The 21,818-nt window shown below is 37.9% G+C and overlaps 1 protein-coding gene across 1 annotated transcript; it reads left to right on the top strand.

Annotated features, from left to right (window-relative positions):
- The first annotated feature begins 2,587 nt into the window (after positions 1–2,587).
- adra1ab (adrenoceptor alpha 1Ab) lies at positions 2,588–20,451 on the top strand. Its single transcript, XM_023961178.2, has 2 exons — positions 2,588–3,640; positions 19,831–20,451. Exons 1-2 carry the CDS (start codon positions 2,725–2,727, stop codon positions 20,304–20,306), a joined length of 1,392 nt encoding a protein of 463 aa, XP_023816946.2. The 5' UTR covers positions 2,588–2,724; the 3' UTR covers positions 20,307–20,451.
- Positions 20,452–21,818: the final 1,367 nt, after the last annotated feature.

Below are 21,818 nucleotides of genomic sequence, written 5' to 3'. Positions count from 1 at the left end.
GTGACCCTGAAAGGGAAAAACGGATTAGAATAATGAATTTATTAGGATGGAGTGGCAGTAAGATGGTTATTTAATTTTGTTTTAAAATGAGTCATTTCCACCTATTAAATTAGTTTTTTGTCACAGTAACCAAAATGAACTACTATTAGGTACATACTGTACAAACTCAAAAAACAAACTATTAGCTTAGAACTAGTATAAAAACATTTTATAGAACAAGTAATTTGTACATAGTAACAAGTTTATTTCAAATCAAATCAACATTTACCTGGAAAAAGAAAATATAAGTCAATACATGACTTGGAAAATAATAAAATAATTTGTAGTTATTCTATGTAACAGCTTATTTTTGCCTTTTTGAATACTAGTGTGGAAATCCTCACTACTAGATTTTAATATCTTATAAGATTTATTTTTTTAATTAAAAATTACCTATTGTGTGAACACATCATTTTACTACTTTCTAGGGATTTTCTTCTCAAGATTAGTTCTGTTTGCAGTTCTCCCAGTGCATGGGTGGCTTTGATTTCCTTCCACAGCCCAAAAAAAATGCAGATGGCCAGAGGTCCAGGTTGTCACTGTAAATGAGAATTAATTCTGAATTGACTTGCCTGAAAAAAACAAAAAGCATATATCTGTTTGTGTCTTGGTTTATTTTGCCCTCCAGCTGGTGAATTTGCAGCATCAAGCGACTGTGGATGTTCTTGATTCAGCCCCTCAAGGGGACGAGCCTTTGATCCCCAGGCTTTATCAACGCTTTCTCTTCTCCTTTGCTCTTATCTCCCTGAACAACATCCCGGCTCTTAGACAGAGAGGGGATGCTATTAGCAGCTAAAGCCTTCACTGGGGGGGTCATACATCGCCCTGGTACGGTTCAATTCTCTTCCTGTCATCTGGCAGATGAGTTAAAGCCCGGACCTTTGTGGAAGCCACTGCAGGTCCTGACTAAACGTCTGCCCTCAGAGTTGTAATTATTCCTGTTTTTATTTATCTTCCTGCTGCACGCTCGGCTGTGTTTACGCCATAAATGATTTTCCTTTTTGCCCCGTAAGTCATTATGTCCACCTCAGTGTCTCTGTGTTTACCCCTGATCTGCTTCTGATTCTATTGCATGTTTCTTTTCAATCCAAGTCCTCCCCGCCCTCTCTGAAGAGGTGTCCCACTGCTTAACAAAGGTTAAAGTAAAGTCACATCCTGCATTGTCTGCAGGTGCAGTTTCACTGAGTAAATTCTGGAAACTGCCAGCCGTTTGCTGAAGCATCCACTCCACTCCTGCTGCTGGAGCTGGGATGAAGTGAAAAGCAAGGTGGCATTGTTCCCCTGTAATCATACCTCTCTGATGCCTGATCTGTGTTTTGAGGACATGAGTTCCTCTAAATAAAATACTTTTTCTTTAATGCATGCACTTTAAGATAGATCCGTGTACGTCTTTGTTTTTCTCGTCTGAGGTGGCAACTGGATCAAAACTGATATTGGATAGCTCCAATATTGTACGCCATAGTCCTGGTACATCGCGTGTCCCTCCTGGGAGAAGATCCTTCCTTCACAGGGACATGCATGAGGTTTTTTCTTCTTTTTTTTTTCCTGGAATCAGATTTTTTTAGGAGTTTTTCCTCACCGAAAAGGAGCGTATAAGGGCATGGATGCCTCTGAGCTTAGTCTGTTCCGTTCATTTTAGCAATCAGCTATTGTATTGAATACCGATTTTTTTTGTACAATTACTGGTGTGAAGCCTGTTAAGACAACTGTGTTGTGATATTGGGCTGTATAAGAAAAACTAAATTGAATAAAAATACGACTTGTGTTAGGTAAAATCCGCGAAGTAAGATTACAGGTGTTTTGATCCTGTTAGCTATGTTCCCACCGCCCTCAGCAACGCGTGCTCAAGTGACCACTTTCAGTGAAATGTCTTTTTAAACACCAAGAATGTGCGTTTCAGAGTCCTGTGTTTAAGAATCTTGTGTTCATTTTTCACTACACACATTTTCAGGATAGTTTTTTAGCTCTGTATAAGTACAGAACATGCATTGCAAGTTAAACCGGGTTGAACTTTGACCAATCAGGGACTCAGATTTGGTAGTACTGTTTGGATGGTGCCAACGGTTTGAAAATTGGTCATAAAGGAGAAATTAGTAATTGCGGTTTGTGCCTGGACGCAACAATATGACATCAAGTCTTTCATAAATTGGAATTGAGCTGTTAAAGAAAAAGCCTGGAGCAAGATTCAGAAAAAATTTGCACCTCTATGACATTTCGCACCAAGCCTCTTCCAACTGTAGGTGGTGGACATGCGCTAGTTTCGGGTTTCTGATTTGGGTCAAAAATAGAATAATCATAATTAAAAGACCACTGGGATCACTTCTTCAATGGATCAGAAGATGGTCAGAGTGGGACTTGTGTTTATGGATCTGTTTTAAAGTTCTCTTTTTCCTTTGCTCCGCAGGAATTACATCAAAGATCCACCCAATGCCTCCCAGTTAAATTCAGTTTTTCTTTTTTCCCTTCACATTTTTAATGAATATTTACATATGAAGTGTGACAGACATTGGCAGAGTATCTAGTCAATGTGTAAATGACGGCCAAGGAATCCTGGGAATGAGCACCCTGGAAAAGTATGCGTCTGCTGTTTTGGATGGAGCTGAGAGATGCTGCATCTTTTGAGGAATGTGACAGAGGTGTTTTTAATGCACAAAACCCTCCAGGATAAGAAGTCACTGGCTGCTCATGATGGTTCCTGCTGAGAACATGACCATCTTCTCACTTGAAGATGCCTGTTTCAACTGCAGCTCCTCCACCCATATGGACGTGGACGTGGCCAAAGCGGTGGTTTTGGGGGTTGTGATGGTGGTCTTTGTAGTTTTTGGGGTGTTCGGCAACATTCTGGTCATCCTGTCTGTACTGCTGCACCACCAATGGCGCTCAGTGACTCATTACTTCATAGCAAACCTGGCAGCGGCAGACCTCCTTCTCAGCTCCGCCGTCCTGCCTTTCTCCGCCACCTCTGAGGCCCTGGGCAGGTGGGTGTTCGGCCGCTCCCTCTGCAATGTATGGGCTGCCCTGGATGTACTCTGCTGCACCGCCTCCATCCTCAGCCTCTGTGTGATTTCCATCGACCGCTTTTTGGCCGTCAGCTACCCGCTGCGCTATCCTGCCATAGCTACCGGCCGGCGAGGCCTGACAGCGGTGGCCGCCCTCTGGGGACTCTCAGCGGCCATTTCTGTGGGCCCTCTGTTCGGGTGGAAGGAGCCTCACCCAGAAGACGAGACGGTGTGCCGGATCACAGAGGAGCCAGGCTATGCTCTGTTTTCTGCTTTGGGCTCCTTCTACATTCCCCTGGCCATCATCCTGGCCATGTACTGCCGTGTCTACACTGTGGCCAAAAGAGTAAGCAAAAGCCTGCAGGAGAGCCAAAGAGAAGGAGTGGAGATGGAGGGGGTGATGCTGAGGAAACACAGAGGGAAAGCTGCTCACTGTGGGAGACAGGAGGATGAAGAGGAGGCCACCATGCACAAACGGCCCTCTTTCCCATTACCCAAGCTGATGAAGTTCTCAGGAGAGGTGAAGGCAGCCAAGACTCTAGGAATCGTTGTGGGCTGCTTTGTTCTGTGCTGGCTTCCCTTCTTCCTGGTTTTACCCATCGGTAGGTAACACCTAAATTCTTCTGAACCAATCCTATCAAGGCTGGAAAGCTTAAAAAAAATCCAACTTTGAATCCTTGTTAGACTAGGTCATGTTTATGCATTTCTAGCAGATTTGGGGAAAATCCATCCATCCATCCATTTTTGAATCTGCTAAATCCCTTTTTGGGGTCACGGGGTTGCTGGAGCCTTTCTCAGCGACTATTGAGCAAAGGTGGGGAACACCCTGAACAGGTCGCCAATCAATTGGAATTGAAAAATAGTTTCCAATCGATGACAGAGTTTTATGGCTGCCGTGAAGATAAGTAAATAAATAAATTTATGAGAACAAAAAAGTCAATATTTTTATACATTTATGAGCAAAGCATTGCTTTGTTCTTGTAAAAGTACGACCATTTTTTAAGCATATCTTAACAACGTTACTTTTGAAAACTTACAACTTTTTTCGGTAACACTTTATATTAAGATTCCTTAACAAGCTTTGTTAACACATTAACAAGCATTATAAATTAATTTATAGGGTGTTAGTAAGACATTTACTAGTACAATAAGTCTAATAAGGTTTATTAAATTACTTAGTTAACACATTTACAAGCATTATTATTAGGATGTTTTCAAAATGCTAGTGATGCATTTACTGATATTATAGGTGCCTAACAAATGTGTCAGTGTTAATAAGCTTAATAGGATTTATTAACAACCTTTGTTAACAAATTAAGAAGTATTATTATTGTTTGGGGTTCTAGTAAGATATTTATTAGCATTATAGATGCCTGACACAAGCCTAAGTGTTCATAAGCTTAATAAGTTTTATTAACTAACTCTCTTCTTTCTCTTTCGGCTTTTCCCATCAGGGGTCGCCACAGCGAATCATCCTTTTCCACCTCACTCTATCATGAACATCTTCTACCCTAAGTAACGTAACAAATTAATAGGCTTTATTAATGTGTCAGATGCTAGTAAGATATTTATTAGCATTATAGATGTCTTGCAAATACCTGAAAGTGTTAATAAGATTTATTAACATCTAAAGTCAGACCATTGTCTTCTAAATCCATATTACTAAACTGCTTATAAGCTTTACAAATGTATTAATTAACTTTGTTAATAGTTTATTAATTGTTTTGCAGCACCCCATCTAAAGTGTGGATGTTTTTTACCACAAAAAAACACAAAGCATAAAGATTGTAAAAAGAACTTTATGACATTAAAACAGACTAAACATACACAAATTGTTCTGTAAAAGATATATAAAAATTTAATTCAGACAAATAAAAAAATTTTAAAACATATATACTGTTGTTGGATGACTAGCATCATAGCTAATAAGGATAAACTATTAGCATCTATCCTGAGTGAAACATTCATTGCAAATTCCATCACCAGGAGACAGTTCTCTGCATTCAATGCCAACAGCATTCAACCACATTTGCCTTGCTTCAAAGTCCACAAGAAAGTTACAAAAGCCAGTAATTTTTGAAGAACGAAGACAATAAACCTACAGGAGCCATGCTAAAGCTAACACGCTAACGACCGACCGGTGCAGAATCAAAGATGGGCGGGGCTTTTTTTCGTCACCTGTGTGAAAGCAAAGTCTAAGAGGCCATTCAATTGGCTGAAAGTGAGCACGCCTGTTTTGCTGATGAGTTTGATTGACAGATTCATTAGCCAATGGTGACATTAGTTAACCTGCCCATCTTTGATTCAAAATCAAAGATGGGCAGGTTAGCGTGTTAGCTTTAGCATGGCTCCTGTAGGTTTATTGTCTTCGTTCTTCAAAAATGACTGGCTTGTGTAACTTTCTTGTGGACTTTGAAGCAAGGCAAATGTGGTTGAATGCTGTTGGCATTGAATGCAGAGAATTGTCTCCTGAGTCCTGGTGATGGGATTTGCAATGAATGTTTCACTCAGGATAGATGCTAATAGTTTATCCTTATTAGCTATGTTGCTAGTCATCCAACAACAGTATATATGTTTTAAAAAAATTATTTGTCTGAATTGAATTTTTATATATCTTTTACAGAACGATTTGTGTATGTTTAGTCTGTTTTAATGTCATAAAGTTCTTTTTACAATCTTTATGCTTTGTGGTTGTTTGTGGTAAAAAACGTCCACACTTTAGATGGGGTGCTGCAAAACAATTAATAAACTATTAACAAAGTTAATTAATACATTTGTAAAGCTTATAAGCAGTTTAGTAATATGGTAATATAGTAATATAGTAATATTTAGAGGACAATGGTCTGACTGTAGATGTTAATAAATCTTATTAACACTTTAAGGTATTTGCAAGACATCTATAATGCTAATAAATATCTTCCTAGCATCTGACACATTAATAAAGCCAAATAATTTGTTAAGTTAGTTAATAAAACTTATTAAGCTTATGAACACTTAGGCTTGTGTCAGGCGTCTGTAATGCTAATAAATATCTTACTAGAACCCTAAACAATAATAATACTTCTTAATTTGTTAACAAAGGTTGTTAATAAATCTTATTAAGCTTATCAACACTGACACATTTGTTAGGCACCTATAATATCAGTAAATGGATCATTAGCATCTTGAAAAATCCTAATAATAATGCTTGTAAATGTGTTAACTAAGTAATTTAATAAACCTTATTAGACTTATTGTACTAATAAATGTATTACTAACACCCTATAAATTAATTTATAATGCTTGTTAATGTGTTTACAAAGCTTGTTAAAGAATCTTAATATAAAGTGTTACCCTTTTTTCATATTTTTATGTCTTAGAAATGTTGACTCTTCTTCTTTTCTACGATGGCTGAGACGCTATTGCAGCAACAACAACAAAAGTAACCATCCAAGCACAAAAAAAGGAATTATGTTGCAAATGAAATAAAGAAACGAGCTTCAAATAAAAAAGCCAACTTCACATTCATCCAAATAAGTATTTATACCCATGCCTTAGATTATTGCTAGCCTGATTTTTAATGATTAAAAGTAACATAATGGTAATAAGTTCCCCTCAGTTGTTTCCACTCAGATGTATTTTGGTTCCAGGTTCTCAGTATCTGTCATTAGGTTTGTTTGTCTGGGGTAGATACTGCTCTAGAGTGAGAACGTGCGGTGGTACATGTAACTGTAATGGGTTGCACATCGGAGTCCTACAAAACTCGATTCTCCTCTCGTTTGTGGTCTTTCTGCACACTGGGTTTCTCTATGGTAACCAAAGCTAACAATAAACCAGCATCCTTCAGTTTACCTTCAACCTGGGGCCTACATGGCCTTTACACATAACACATTAAAAAGTACACACATTGAACACTAACATCTTCACTCACTTTCTTATTTGTTTTCCAATTCTTACTCCCGTTGTTTTTTTTCTCCTTCTTCTCACAGCGGTTCATGGGCCAGAACAAGCCCCAATAATCCACGTCAAATAATCAATTTAATGGTTGCTACTTCCAATCATGTTGATCCAACATGATACCATTAAATTGGATTATGCCCGGATAACCTCACGATATCACGAGATTGTGCGAGATTCCTCAACTACACCTGGCTGTGGCCTGAGGAACGCTCAACATCACGGAATGCCTGAACGCTGCAGAATGTTAACTCCACCCTTGTTGAGCCCGTCTTCTTCTTTGCATTTTACAAGTTTCCATGTGCAATATTGCCACCTTAGGGAAGTTAAGGAGTGCATAGTCTCATTTTGTTGAACCAACATCTTTTAAATTAGTTACAGCACTCTAAAAAGAGTATTTGGGCTGTGGTTGGAAAGATGAACTTTTTTACATGATCGACTTAATTATTAGTTTGGTGAAAATAAAACATTTTTTTGAGTTCATTCAACTTAAGAATAACACATCTGTCACGTCTGACATAGTTGTCTTACTCTAAATTAACTTAATTCAGTTAAGTTGGTGTAACTTTGGTGTGAAGCTGTCAATGCGTCATGACGTAATAACGTAAGGCAGCGCAAGGAATTGTGGGATACCATTTTCTTTGCCTATCTGGGAAGACTAGGTTTTAAGTGTGAGTTTTTGTCCATGTGTTTTGTTGTCTAGCTACTTTTACTCTGTTTGAACTGGTAATTTAAACTGTTATGTTTATTATTTTCTGCACCATGAGTTAGAGTTTGGGAGAGGATGATGACCAACCCCCTTGTGTGTAGAAGAACAGTACGTCCCATTAATGAGATCTGAGTTCATGACACGTGAGCTCCTGCCTTATAGTGCGAGATGTGGCTGGGTCAGTCATGTCTTTGATATGGAGACTACAAGGCCCATAGGTTGAAACTTTAGAAAAATGAACAAAATTAAAGAAAAAATGATAAAAAACTGAAGTTGGATCAACATTTTAAATTGAGTTGGATAGACATAAAAAACTAAGGTGAACAATCTTAATTCAATTCATGTTCCCAATTAAAGTGATTCCTTTAAGTTTGATCAACTTTTTTTTTTTTAAGTGAGCAACAATATTAAGTTAAGTTGGGTCCAACTGTAGTATTCAAATTGAATCAACTTAAATTTATTATGCTGAACCTAATTACATTAAGTTGACCCAAACTAAATACATTAAGTTGACCCAACCTAGATACATTAAGTAGGACCAATATGATTCATTTTTGTTCAAGTAAAGCTTTCTAATCAGGTGGAAATCCTTTCCATAATTTTTTTATGTTCATTCAATGTGAAAGTTTTTTCAGTGTAATTTTCAGACTTTTTAAAGTTGAAATAACTACTTTTTTCCTCATAGTTTTATTCGCATATTTTAATTCAAAAATTTATTATTTTTCTTTTTTGGTGGCCATAACACTCATTCTAAATAGATTTCTATCAATCTGTCCATTTTCTTGACCTGATTTATCCCTTTTGGGGTCACGGGGTTGCTGGAGCCTGTCCTAACTACTGTGGGGCAAATGTGGGGTTTACCCTGGACAGGTCGCCAGTTTGTCGCAGGGCATACAATCACTCCTGCGCACACTCACACCTAGGGACACTTTAGAGTCACCAATTAACCTATGAAGCATGTTGTAGGACTGTTGGGGGATGCCCAGAGAAAACACACACATGCAGGGAGAACATGGCAACTCCAAACAGAAAGGTCCCTGGTGGGATTTAAACCAGCGCCTTCTCGCTGGGAGATGAGAGCACTAACAGCTGCACCACATTGCAACCTGCAAACACGTTTTAAAACTTAATTAACTTAAATACAAAAGAGAATCATATCAATTTACCAATAATTGCTGATACTTTGTATTTTTGTAGTCAATTTCCATTCCTCTTTTTCAGATTCTATCTTTCTTTTTTATTAAAACACTTTCAAAATACTTTAGTTAGAAGCTCATTAAAGCCTTGTTTAAAGGTTATTTTCCCATGTTAACCTTTCATTTTTGATTCAATTAGCTGAAGTTATTTTCCTCTTTTTTTTGCTTTCTGAATTCAAACACATTCAACGCTTTCACCTTCTGGAGTTTCAGAAGTGCCATTAAGTCTTAAACAAAATATCTAATACTTCAGTAAATTGTAAAACACAAACGTATGTAACTGTAGTACTGATTCCAGCAAACTACTTGAGTAATGTCTTTTAAAGGAGTTGGAAGTCAATTGACCTCTCATGTAAATGTAATTTGATGAATACCTTTTTGAATCTTTCAGCCAGCCTCTTTATTAAGTCCAAGGATGAGAAAAAACGTCTTTCAGGTTGTTATTTTCCTCCGTTTTCCTCAGATTGATGAAAGTCTGCCAGACTTTCATCAGTAAATCTGAAATCCTGTGAACTGTTCCCTGACAATTCTAATGTACAATACATGCTACAGAATGTGTGCAGCTACAAGAGCACTAAACGTTTTATCAGCTAAAACCAGTTCATTTTGCTCCCTGGCATTAATTCAATATTTTTAAGGCACTAGCTAAACAAACCCAAGGGGCTGCTGTGAAAAAATTGTCTGACACACGTGATCCTGTCTGTTAGCAGAGGCTGGAATGTAATTTGCTGCTTTGTTTGTTTTTCTACCTTCAAGCACAGAAATAGAACATATAGAGCAAACAGCTTAAAGATAGGTTTAGATCGCAGAAAAATGAAAATGATATTTAATGAATATGTACATGCATGAATGCACATTTATCCCTGAAACTCAACACTAAATGACTCAACAATTTAAGTTTATCGAAAAAAGCTGCATTGAGCAATATAAGAAATTATTATTTTTTTAAATAGAAAAGAGTAATATGATATTTTTTTCATATCAGAGACACAAAATGAAAACATTTTCATGGTAAAACAAAATTTATAAAACCACACATTCTATGAATTGGAATGCGTGATTGAGCAAATTTACAGCCCTATTAAAACTAATGAAATAGAAAGAAGAAACTATATTGCTAGCTGGTCTTTATTTTGTAACAAAATTGTTTATTGATTTCTTAGAAGAGCCATTAAAGTTAATCCGTCCTCCAATAACTTGTTTAAGTTGTCAGTTTAGGTTAAATGTCTATTTTCTAACAACATTTTGACCCTGAAATTTACACTAATTTGACACATGCTGATCTAGCTCACAAACACTGCATCATCATCTCATAAAGATACACTTTAGCTCATAAACGATCCCATTGAGCTGCTAAAGATTAAGCAATTATGTTTTACGTGGAGAAGTTGCTGTTTGGTAGATTTTTTCTGCAAAAACTATGGATTCTCCAGATCAGGGATGAAAGAGGGCCAAAATCTGTGAGGCGAAAATGTGTGAGCACCAAACATTCAAAGTTAGATGCAAATTAACCAAGGTAAATGTTTGTGTAATGGGATACTTTTCATGTCTTTACATAAAACAGAAAAACATCTAAATACATTTTTACTTTTGAAGAACATAAATAATAGAAAAAACGCACTCTGGTCAACATCAAATCAGGTTTATATGAAATGTTACACATTTCACTAATAAAAGCTCACTGTAAACTTCTATATTTTAATCATGTGCACAGGAAAATGTCCATAGTAGTTTATCTTATTCAGAACTACAAACCTCTGTGTTTTTTATCACAGAAACAAAAGTGTTCCTCACATTTTGTCCTTAAGGCGCTGATGGTCAAGCAGCCAAAGGTTGTTGTTTACTACAGCTTATCTTGAAATTTAGCCAGTCACATTTAGGAATCGTTCACGGTTCATAGAAAGAATGTTCTGAATGTTATTGATTTTATGACAAATGCAAGGGTGGCATTTGGCCCATGGGCCGGAATTTGGATACACCTGCTCTCAATGAATGCAATACGATGCATTTTTTCAAAGATCAAAATGGCTGCTGAGTCACAGAGTCACTATATTGTCATCAGAATTTGATCGTGCAGATGAAAAGGCAAAACAATTCATAGAAAACAACATAGCAGTTTAGAAGTAATAATAATATTAGTAATAGTGGACTGGATTTATCTGTGCTTTTCCAGACGCTCAAAGAGCTTACATTATTCATTCATGCTTGGTGATGTCAAGCTACCGAAGTAGCTTCAGCTGCCCTGGGGCAGACTGACAGAGGCGTGGCTGCCGGTTCGCGCCTACGGCCCCTCTGACCATCACCGGGACATTCATTCACACACCAATGGAGCAACACTGGAGGCAGGGATGATGAAGTCTCTTGCTCAGGGACACAACAGCAGTTGACTGAGGGAGCAGCGATTGAACCAAAACTTCGATTGCGCCTGAGCCACTGTCGCCCATCAAACAATCAATCTCTCCTTCTTTTTACATTCCATCATCCATTTTAGAAGAACATAAACACTCAATGGAGCACAGGTGTTAGCTCACCTTTACATAAATAGTTTGCGTGATTGAATGAAATGTTTCACACTAGTTGGTTTGAAGGCATAAGTATGCGTGTGTGAACATTATTGATAATGTGTACATGTAGACATGGGAATATTTTTTGGAGCCAACAGGTATGTTATAACATCTGAGTGTGTGTTTGGACAGGCCACGCCCTCATAGACGTGTATTACATCTGAACCTCACTGTAATGAGTATAACCATCCAGAAACATGTTGCTTTATGCTGCTTCATGGTTTTACCCCCCCCCTCTATAATCACCCTCCTATCCCTCCCCTCTAATATCCCTCTTTCTTCCTCCCTCCTTTCCTTTTCCGTCAGGTCCAACACCAGTTCCGTCAGGTCCAACACCAAGTTTGGCCACTAAAAAAAATTCTTTTCTTTTATTGTAATTTTTACATAATTATATGACTATTTTCAAAAAGTTTTACAACTTTAATTTTTTTGTATTTATTATTTTTCTTGTTATGTTGAGTTTTTTCAATTGTCATCTTTTTTCTCATAGCTTTACAACTTTCATTTTTCATTGTATTTTTTTTGTAGTTTATTTTTTCTTTTTTTTTATTGTTTAACTTTTTTCTCATATTTTGATGACCTTACTCTTTTACATTTGCTTTCTTTTTTCTTCTCCTATGGCTGCCCTAATACTCTGTCGTAGTTCAGAAATCTGCAGAAGATGGTTTTGTGATGCATTCTTGGAAAATTGAACCAAAAATGAGCAACGAACCTGCTTTCGGTCAAAGGTGATGCTCCTGCTATAAGACCTTTAAATAATGTTGATGCTTTCTGCAAAAGGACAGACATGTCAGAAGCACCTTTGATGAGCAGAGACCAACACCCCAGCATTACCCATCATCTATCATCACATATCGGGATTTGACTCACATAAATACAAAACGATTTATTTTTTTAGAAACCTCAGAGGCTCAAATCATCCAGTTATTATATTTGGTCTAATGTTAGATTTTATTTGAAGTTAGAGTAAAGCTGAAAAAAAAACTAATTACAATTTTTTAAATTAAAACTGAACCACTGAGCTCCAGGATTTCTTCAATTGTTACACTTCTGTTCAGTCAAGGAGTGTTAAAGAAAAACACAACAACAAATTGGATAATGAATCATAAATAGGTCTTTTTATTTTACTGGGTCACCTGGATATGAACCTGCCAAGGATTTCTCTACAAAAAACAATTAAATACATTTTTATTATGTCAACATTTTATTATTTTATTAAGTCAAAAAGATGTTTGAAGAAAATGAAAGCAAAAATGTTGAGCAATTTGTTGTCTTTTTATTTGTACTTAAAAATTCAGAACCTGTTCCTGTTTCCAGATGTTATCATTCTCCCAGTCAGATGTGGTTGCTATGACGATGATCCTTTTGACAAGGAAAATGTAATGCAGCCTCAGTCTGTTGTGTTCTTCTTTTTAAAGTGAATATTTGTGGAAAAATTGTAAGTAGTTTATTTTATTTTTACAGAAAATTCCGAACCTTTCATCAGGCTAGAAACATTTAGTGACATTTATTAACACGGGACTACTCTGATGATGTCATTGTACAGTTTGGTACTAAAATGTTAGAACTTTATTCAAACTGAACCTTGGAGCTCCTGGATTTTATTCAAATTCTAGACTACTATTTGATTAAAACTACAGTATTACTTATTAGGGAGGCCATGGTGCAGAGGTGGTTGGAAGGTTTGGTTCCCAATCTGCCCACCCATGTGTCGAAGAGCCCTTGAGGAAGACGTTGAAGCCCACATTCCTCCTGGTGGTTATGGACTTGCAGCGGAGTCGCCCTCAGGGTGTCAATGTGTCTGTGAATGGATGAATGGGACTGTGACTGTAAAGCGCTTCGGGCCTTCAAGGAATATAGTAAAGAGCTACACAAGTACCATTTATTACACAAAAAAAATTAAATAAAACAATGTAAACTTCTACAGCATTTGTAGAATAGTAAAGTATGGATGTGATTGCTGCACGACTCACTATTTCTACTACTTGTATTTTAGCCTCACTTCCCATTTCTCAGCTTAGAGCCATTAGTATTATGTTGACTCAAACAGTCTTTCTAGTCTAAAAGCCTAAAAACTCGTGTGTTTTATTAGACAAATTCAAATTAAAAGATGTCCTATAAAATAGGAAAAATTTTCAGGACTTGTCTTTTATTAACTTTAGCAGTCAGTCGCTTTACATTCGAAGGCTATTAGGCTACATGCTAACTGACTAGCCGATCATTTCCTGTTATTAATTTACATCATAGATTTACAGCAGATACCTTCACATTTCTGTCTGTGTGTGTCTCATTACATTGCATTGAAGACACGGAAGATGTTTAGAGAACAGATTTATTTATTTTAAAAAGCACAAAAGCATCCATCGTATTCACGTTCATTCACATGATGATGATCTGGTACGCCCTCAGTCATCTTGCTGCAAAAGCCGCTTCCTGCCGCTACTTCCGTGTCTCTGTGAGCATTCAATAGGGGTAAAAATAAAAGCAAGAATGGTCGATCTGTTATTGTCTCGATGAAAATCTGAAAAATATCATATTAAGCTGGCTGCTTCGCCTAATGCACTTACCTTTAGCTCGTAGCATAACAACAATAGCACTACGTCACGTTTCCCAGCATGCTTTGCAGCCAATCATTGGCCAATCACCGTGTCCCTGTGACCAAGGTTTAACAACAAGACCAATGATTGGCAGCAAAGCACGCTGGGAAACGTGATGTAGTGCTATTGTTGTTATGCTACGAGCTAAAGGTAAGTGCATTATTATATATTATTATTCCTATTCGACCCTAAACTACAATATCAGCTGTCTGTCAACCGACCAGCCAGTTGCCCAAATGCCGGCATACATCAAAGAGCTCTGCGGCGGAGCTAGTAGTAGCCTAGCAGGAGCTATCGTAAGACAAAGCAGCCTAGTTATCATAAATCTATTGATTTTTTTTCTTATATTCATTGAGACGGTAATAAAGTGATCATTTTTGTTTTTCATGTTCCCTTTTTGAATGAATATGGGTCACAGAGACACGGAAGTTACCGCTGAAAGCGGCTTTTGCCGGCGTACAGAGAGCATATCCGCGTGAATGACTTATGACGTGAATAATTATTGCGTTCGAACGGAATAATTATTGCGTTCGAACGACATAATTAATGCGTTCGCACGAGTTAATCATTTCGAGGGAACGGAATAGTATTTTGAGGGAACGCAATAGTATCTTGTGGGAACGCAATAGTATCTTGTGGGAACGCAATAGTATCTTGTGGGAACGCAATAGTATCTTGTGGGAACGGAATAGTATTTCGTGCGAACGAGATAATAATCTGTGGGAACAAGATATTAATCTGTGGGAACAAGATATATTTTTATATCTTAATGTCAGGACACGGGCTCCGTACTCTTCTTCTGTTTCCTCTCTGGATCTTTTCTGCTAAAACAACATTTCCAAACACGTTTGTTTTTGTTAACTTTGCTAGCTTGAGTGTTTCAATTTAGCAGTTGGCGCTGTCACTTTAAAAAAGTAGCAGATGATTTGACATGCGTCCAAATTTCCAAATAAAACTTCCTTCAATGGACAAAATGAAGGTCATATGTTGTTGTTTTTTCCAGTGGCCTGATACCAACTGTCCCACTGACCGGTCCATAGCCCAGGGTTGGGGACCACTGCTCCAAAAGCAAACCTGCACGATAAAGGATTTAGTAAAACCGTCTCACAAAAACATGAAGGTGTCTTGGTGTTAAAAATTCCCCCTTATAGGATCAATTAAATTGAGTCTTAAGGTCTTTCTTTTACTCTGACAGTGTCTGAGATTTCCCTTCAGAAAACGGATTGACCCTCAAACGAGGAGCAAACAGCCGTCAGCAGAACAACACTGTTTCTAGTGATAAAAAAAAATCTAAAGCGATTCTTCAACATGAGGAGCCCAGACATGACTGAGCACTTTAAAATTGCATCAAAGCTAATTCTTTGGCAGTAAATCGCTGACCGTCTGTTTTGTTCACTGAGTATCAGGGACAGCCCTCTCCCCTCACTGCAGAACCTACAGCCTATACGGCTTCTCTGCAGGGGCATCAAGAAATTCAATTACAAGCAGCCACATAGAACAAACAAAATAGGCGAATAGGCTTTCACTGCGAGATGAAATGGAATGAACCAAACCATTGCTCCCTCCTAAGAAACCTATTATAGATAACAAACATGAGACCTAATGGGCTGTAATGCCAGGAGGCATCCACAGTCACCCTGCAGATCCCTGAGGCAGCCAGTCATAGAGAGATTGTTATGCATTTGAAATGAGACAGACCTTTCCGGCTCACAGCACACACGCAACGACGCCAAGATTCTCGGATTGAAGCCTTTGCAAATTCTCCAAATTATTCCTTTGGATTCAAAAACAATTCAGATGACGAGTGTCATCTGCTTTTTACTGCAGCAGAAAAGGTGGAACACCAGCAATAAATCTCTGCGTCCTATAGTGAGTGCTCACTTAAGTTCAGATAATAAGAGGTGACGGCCGATTCTGTGGAGCGGAGCTGTGAAAATCAACTGATGAGACAAATTAGACCTATTCTGGTATAAAAATGTGCACTTTTATGCCTTCATTAGACAATATGTTCTGTAAAATTTTTACTAAAAATCTCAAAGAACTTCTGAAGTTACCAGCCTTGGTAACGCATGTTCAAGCAAGCGCTTACAATGAAAAGTCTATGTAAGCGCACATGTATGTGCATTTTGGCCAGGACAAATTAATAATTGTAGTTTGTATCTTGCCGTAATTATGTGACACCAAGTCTTTCATAGAGCTGTGAACTAAAAAGCCTGGAGCAAGATTTACAAGACTTGCATCCATTTGACATTTCACACCAAGGCTCTTCCAAACGTGCTGCACATGCCCAGTGTGAATGTAGCACGACGGTCACGGGCTGTTTTCAACATTTTCTCTGTTTGAGTTTTGTGCCATAAAACAAAAGCAGAAATAGGGAAAAACATGAATAAAATAGCGAACGAGTTCGCCTTTCAGGCAGCCAAAACTCTGCAGTCTCTTCCCCCCCTAGGGCGGTAGCTAATTAACTCACCTGTTCAGCATTCTATTTAAGTCCAGGTGTGCAGCCGTTCATTCTCTTTCTTACCGCAGCGCTGCATCCGTCGGCCCACCCTCCTCCCCGGTTTCCACCTGTGGGCTCCGTTCGGGGTTTCTTACCCTAAAGTTTATGGAAATTATCTCCTGGAATTGTACGGAGCCTTATGCCAATCAAAGTTTGTTAATGCCAACTAAGATGTAAATTAAGTATGTGAAAATAAATGTATTCTACTGCAAGAGTTTTGTCTGGCTGAAAGCAAATTAAAAAAAAAACGACAAAACAAAATCCAACAGAACAGAAAGGAAACCTGAATAAACAGAAACCCAATAATTTCAATAAGAGTGACAGAGCGAAAATCCAGTAAGTGGTAGCCCTAAACCAAGTGTCATCATGACAGCAGAACAGGGGTGTAGAGCCACACAAATTGGCAAAATTGGCAAAAAAAAAACATCAAATGATAACCTGAGAGGAAACAAACAACAGAAGAAAACAAAGAAAACTGAAGGAAAGACACAGCTCAGCACAGCAGGGGCTTTCATTTCCTTTGTACTCACAGAGACTCAGCCTCATGGGAATTTAAGCGTGTTTAAAAGATTTCAATCTGACATTTATGCAGTACTGTTGTGATAAACTGTTATTTAACAACTCTTTTTCAACATTAAAGGTTTCATTTCAACCATTCAAATAACACAGTCTACCAGAGAATCCAAATAAATACACACATTTTTGATCAATTTGACTTGGAATCAGATTTTTGAAAATGTCTCTGTCTACTATGAGGAGGGTTGATTTGGAAGAAAGTCAAATGCAGAGAGAACAATGAAGTCAGAATACAGCAGTTATTGTAAATTAGTTCACAGCTTCAAACGATTTTTTTCTGATCAACCAGTGTGAAGACTGGCTAGCCGTCAGTCTTGTTGCATATTAAAAGCCTATGAGCATCAGTGTTTCAACATAGTTTGGGAAGATATTGTTAATAGGATTTGCAGACCCTTTGCAAACAAATTAGAATATCATAGAAAAGTTTATTCATTTTCATAATAAACTTTCATAGAATAGCTTTAGGGCCCACTGTTTTATTGACTTCAGCGATTTATTAGTTTACTTATAAACTGGGGTTCCAGCTCATTAAACCATCAAAAAATGGTAATTTCAAATAAATTGAATGTTGTGGAGACATGTGGCCAAATTTTGCAGTGTATGAATGGCTTAAACTAAGTTTCTCCAACTAATCATCTACCAAACTCACCAGAAGCTCCAAAAACTGGTTTGATGCCCATGCCATCATAGCACTGCCAAATAACTAGACCTAAACTCCACATAAAATACATAGGTATTATTAAGAGGGAAATGAGCGGCACCATACCACAAGAAAATCTGGGTTTCCTTGGTCCCAATGCAATGTTCAAGCTAACCAAAGCATTGAGGCAAATTTCAAGGCAAAAGGATTCCCATCAAGTATTGAAAATGGACATCTTGTTTTAAAAATACTTTACTTGGGTTGCTTTGATGTGCTCACAATCTCTGTCTTTATCTAACTTTTTTTTTAAACTCAGAAGTAAATGGTGACTTTTTTTTACAGTATTGCAATGATCTAAAATGCTGTTTTTATAAGTTTCATGAGCTGGAACCCAAATTTATGTAAAAGTAGACAAATAGTACTTGAAATAAAAATAAAAAACTGTATGCCCTGAATCTATATTCTATGAAAGCTTAATATTTTGCATGGAATTTTATCAATGAATACACTTTTCCGTAAAGTTGCAATGTTTGGGAAAGGGTCTGTAGTTCTATGGCGTCTGGTATTTTATTGGACAATAAACTATAACTGAACATCCTAAATGGAACCGTAAGTCTGTCTTTCATTTATGTTTATTATTTCTACATAGGGAACGTCATCCATGAATTTGATACCAAATGTTGCTAAGCAGTGAGAAAAATCTGGACTCATGATCCACTTCAAGTCAACCATCAAATGATTTCAAACATTTGAGTTTAAAAAAAAGTCAATTTTGTTTTTAAAAAAAATTCTGCAACATTAAGAACTTTAAACATTTGTGCCTCAACAAAAAAAATGAATGTATGTCTTCACTTTCTAAAAGAAAAGTTGTTCCTGATGTTCCACCATCATTACTGACACACAGAATATTCCAGAACACGCATCGATTTGTATGTCTATAACTCTGTGGCTTCTGAGGTTTAATATGAAACTGAAGTTCAGCTAAACTGGATGATCCTTCATTTCACTGCTTCACTACATCCCTGTGCGCTACAGCCGGCTCTGTTGTTCCTTCTGGTTGATTTGCTTTCTTTTCTTTGTTTTTTAAACTCAGATTTTTGTTGTTCACAAAAGTCTGTGGACGATGTGAAGGTGTGTCTCCATGACTGATGCTGTTGTGTGTTCTCCTCAGGGATCAGCAGCTACATGAATGATGTGCAAAGACAAAAAGTTCCAATCACATAGCCTGAGTATTTGAAATTATTGTGCTGGCCCAAACACCAGTGGGCAGCCAGAGCAACAGACACTTGGAACATATGTTGGCATACATTTTTCAATAGTTTATCACAATATCAAGAAGAATATCTCTGTGACGAACATGTTTATCAAATTTTGCCATCAAATACAATGTTGCATTTAATGTGTTTGTCTTTCTATCTTATTTCCTTAATGCCATGATACAGAGCAAATATGTGTTTGATGATGATATAAGTAATAATTAATGAAGAACTTGTTTGTTGATAAACATTTAATGATCAGAGTTATTGGTAGATATTTATCTCAATAAAAGCGATCTAGAAAACTAAATGTGGACTTTTGTTTATTTGAAACAAACCTTTGCTTCATTATCTGGACAAACAAGCAGTATGAGGTGAACTTTCTCTCTGAAATGATGCTTTGTATCCCGTATCATGACATTCAGCAGATACAGTTTATCATTTTCCTCCGCTGTTGCAGAGCGAGGTTGGTGAAGGCTTGGTGGCCATAATCATGACAACGCATCACAAGCGATTTAAACCTAAAACATAACAAGATTAAAGTACTGATATTTGAGTTAGTATTCATGTCTGTTGTAAGTGACCATGCTATAAGATGGATAATGCCCAACGGGAGGACCACTGTCAGAAATGAGTGGACCATTCTCCTCTTCACATCGGACGGTTCAGGCTGTTGTCCATTAATTTATGATGACGGAAACTTCATCCTTTATATCAACTGAAGAAGACATTTAAAAAAAGTTTAATTTATAAGGGGAAAAAAAAGTTTTCTTTTTATTTTTCTCTTTTTATCATTTTCCTTTGTGTGTCGTTTCCAGGATCCATCTTCCCGTCCTGTAAGCCTTCTGAAACCATCTTTAAGATAACCTTCTGGCTGGGCTACCTCAACAGCTGCATTAACCCCATCATCTACCCGTGTTTCAGCCAGGAGTTTAAAAGAGCCTTTCACAACGTGCTGCACGGCCGCTGTCTGAGGACCGCTGTTCCCACGCCCAAATCTCCAGGACACACCTCTGCCCACTTCTCCAGTCCAGGCCCCACGTCTAGTGCATCCACCACGTCGGTCCAAAGCCATGGTCCTGCTTCACCGTGGACTTGCTGCAGGCTGCTCTCAACCTCGTCATCATCGGTCAGCGGTTTAGATCAGGCTCAAAACGCACCGGCGCAGGGTAAAAGTCTGCTTAATGCCTGGTGTTTTTCAGCCAGACAAACACCGATTCCACAGGACTCCTCAGGCCCCAAGTCCAAGAAGATTCTTCGCCTTTCTCTCGCCATTACAGGGGAACCTGTTTGACTTCCTGCTTGGAAAAAATAAAAATGAGCACATTCCTAAAAGACGTTTGAGGCTGAAGTCAAATCCAGAGCAGCCAGAAGAAACCTGTGATGCCTCGAGGCTTTATTTTTGTGTGAAGAAAGAGTGTCAAGTTGAATCTGGTTTGGATGTGAATCTAGATCGCCCTGCTCTGCCTTTGCTGTGCTGCTCCTTGACTGGACCAAACTTGGAGAAAAAAATGTAACCTACGTTTTTGAAAAGAAACAAAGATCACTGCTCACCAAGGATTACAAGAATAATAGTTTGAAAGGAAATGGTTCAAAACAGGCATGACATTTTCTGCAGATTGCACTAAGCCAAATGCAGAACAAAATCACTACTAACTGAGATCTAAAGTCGATTATTTATGAACAAGGTTAAGTGTTTTTTGCTGAACCTTCAATGTTCTAAAAAACACTGGTGTTTATTAATGCTCCATTAAAGACCCACTCTGATAAAAACTTGATTTTTGATGTTTTTAACATAAACGAGCGGCATTTTTGACATGATGGAGGACGTATCCAGTATTTCTTTACTCAAATCATTGTGAATCAGGAGCAGATGAAAAAATGTCATTTAAGAAAGAGCTTATTTGTTTTGTAGAAAATACGCTGGGCAGGCCACAAGCTTCCCTCTTCCCTCCATTCTGACAAGTAGATCCATGTACGTCTTTGTTTTCCTCGTCTGAGCTGGCATCTGGCTCTAAACTAAACAGCTGGATGGCTTCAATACTGCTCACCATTTTTGTTGCACCTGTAGTGTTAGGGGCTGGAAGCCAGTGGGAGACAGTGTAAACAGATGGATGACAGTGAGGAAGGGCTTACTCCCCGCCAACAGTCCCGCCCACAACTCAGAGGTGAATTTCTAATGAACTCCTGACGCTCTGCAGAAACTATTTAGATTTTGAACAAAAACGACATCATTTTAAAAATCTTTAAAAATGACCGGAGTGGGTCTTTAAAAACATGGATTCAGATTTTTATGTCTTACTGCACATGTGAGAAGTGTTGGTGGAAAACAAAAACACATTGTTGTTTGTGATGCCATTGTAGAGTTCTACAGCTGCGCTTTCTCCACACAGACGGAACAGATTGCTGCCAATATGACACAGACACACGAGCAGTTAAAACTGCACCTGTTTAGCATGATTGTACATCTGTCCACTCAATTGATACAGTTCTCAATCATGCCTTTAGAATATTTTTTTTGTCAAATTTAGTTGGATCTGCTGTGATGCAGCAGCTGCTGCAGAGCTGTGAAATGGAAGGAAATGATTCCTCTGTGTGTCCACATAAAAGACAGAGAACTGGAATAAGCACAAAGCCAAAAAACAAGAAAAGTGACTGTGACAGAAAGAGACACAGCGTAATCTGCCTGTGACCTTCGTGTGTCTAAAGCAAAGAGGATTGTTCTGTGTCTTCACTACTTCCAAAAAGGAAGGCTTTCACCCTTTTTTCTCTTCATTATGTAATTTTTTGTTTGCTAGGAAGACCT

The sequence above is a fragment of the Oryzias latipes genome, chromosome 12 (assembly GCF_053564925.1).
Source record: "Oryzias latipes strain Hd-rR chromosome 12, Olatipes_Hd-rR_3.1".
Lineage (NCBI taxonomy): Eukaryota > Metazoa > Chordata > Actinopteri > Beloniformes > Adrianichthyidae > Oryzias > Oryzias latipes.
This window is presented reverse-complemented; position numbering and strand designations above follow the sequence as displayed.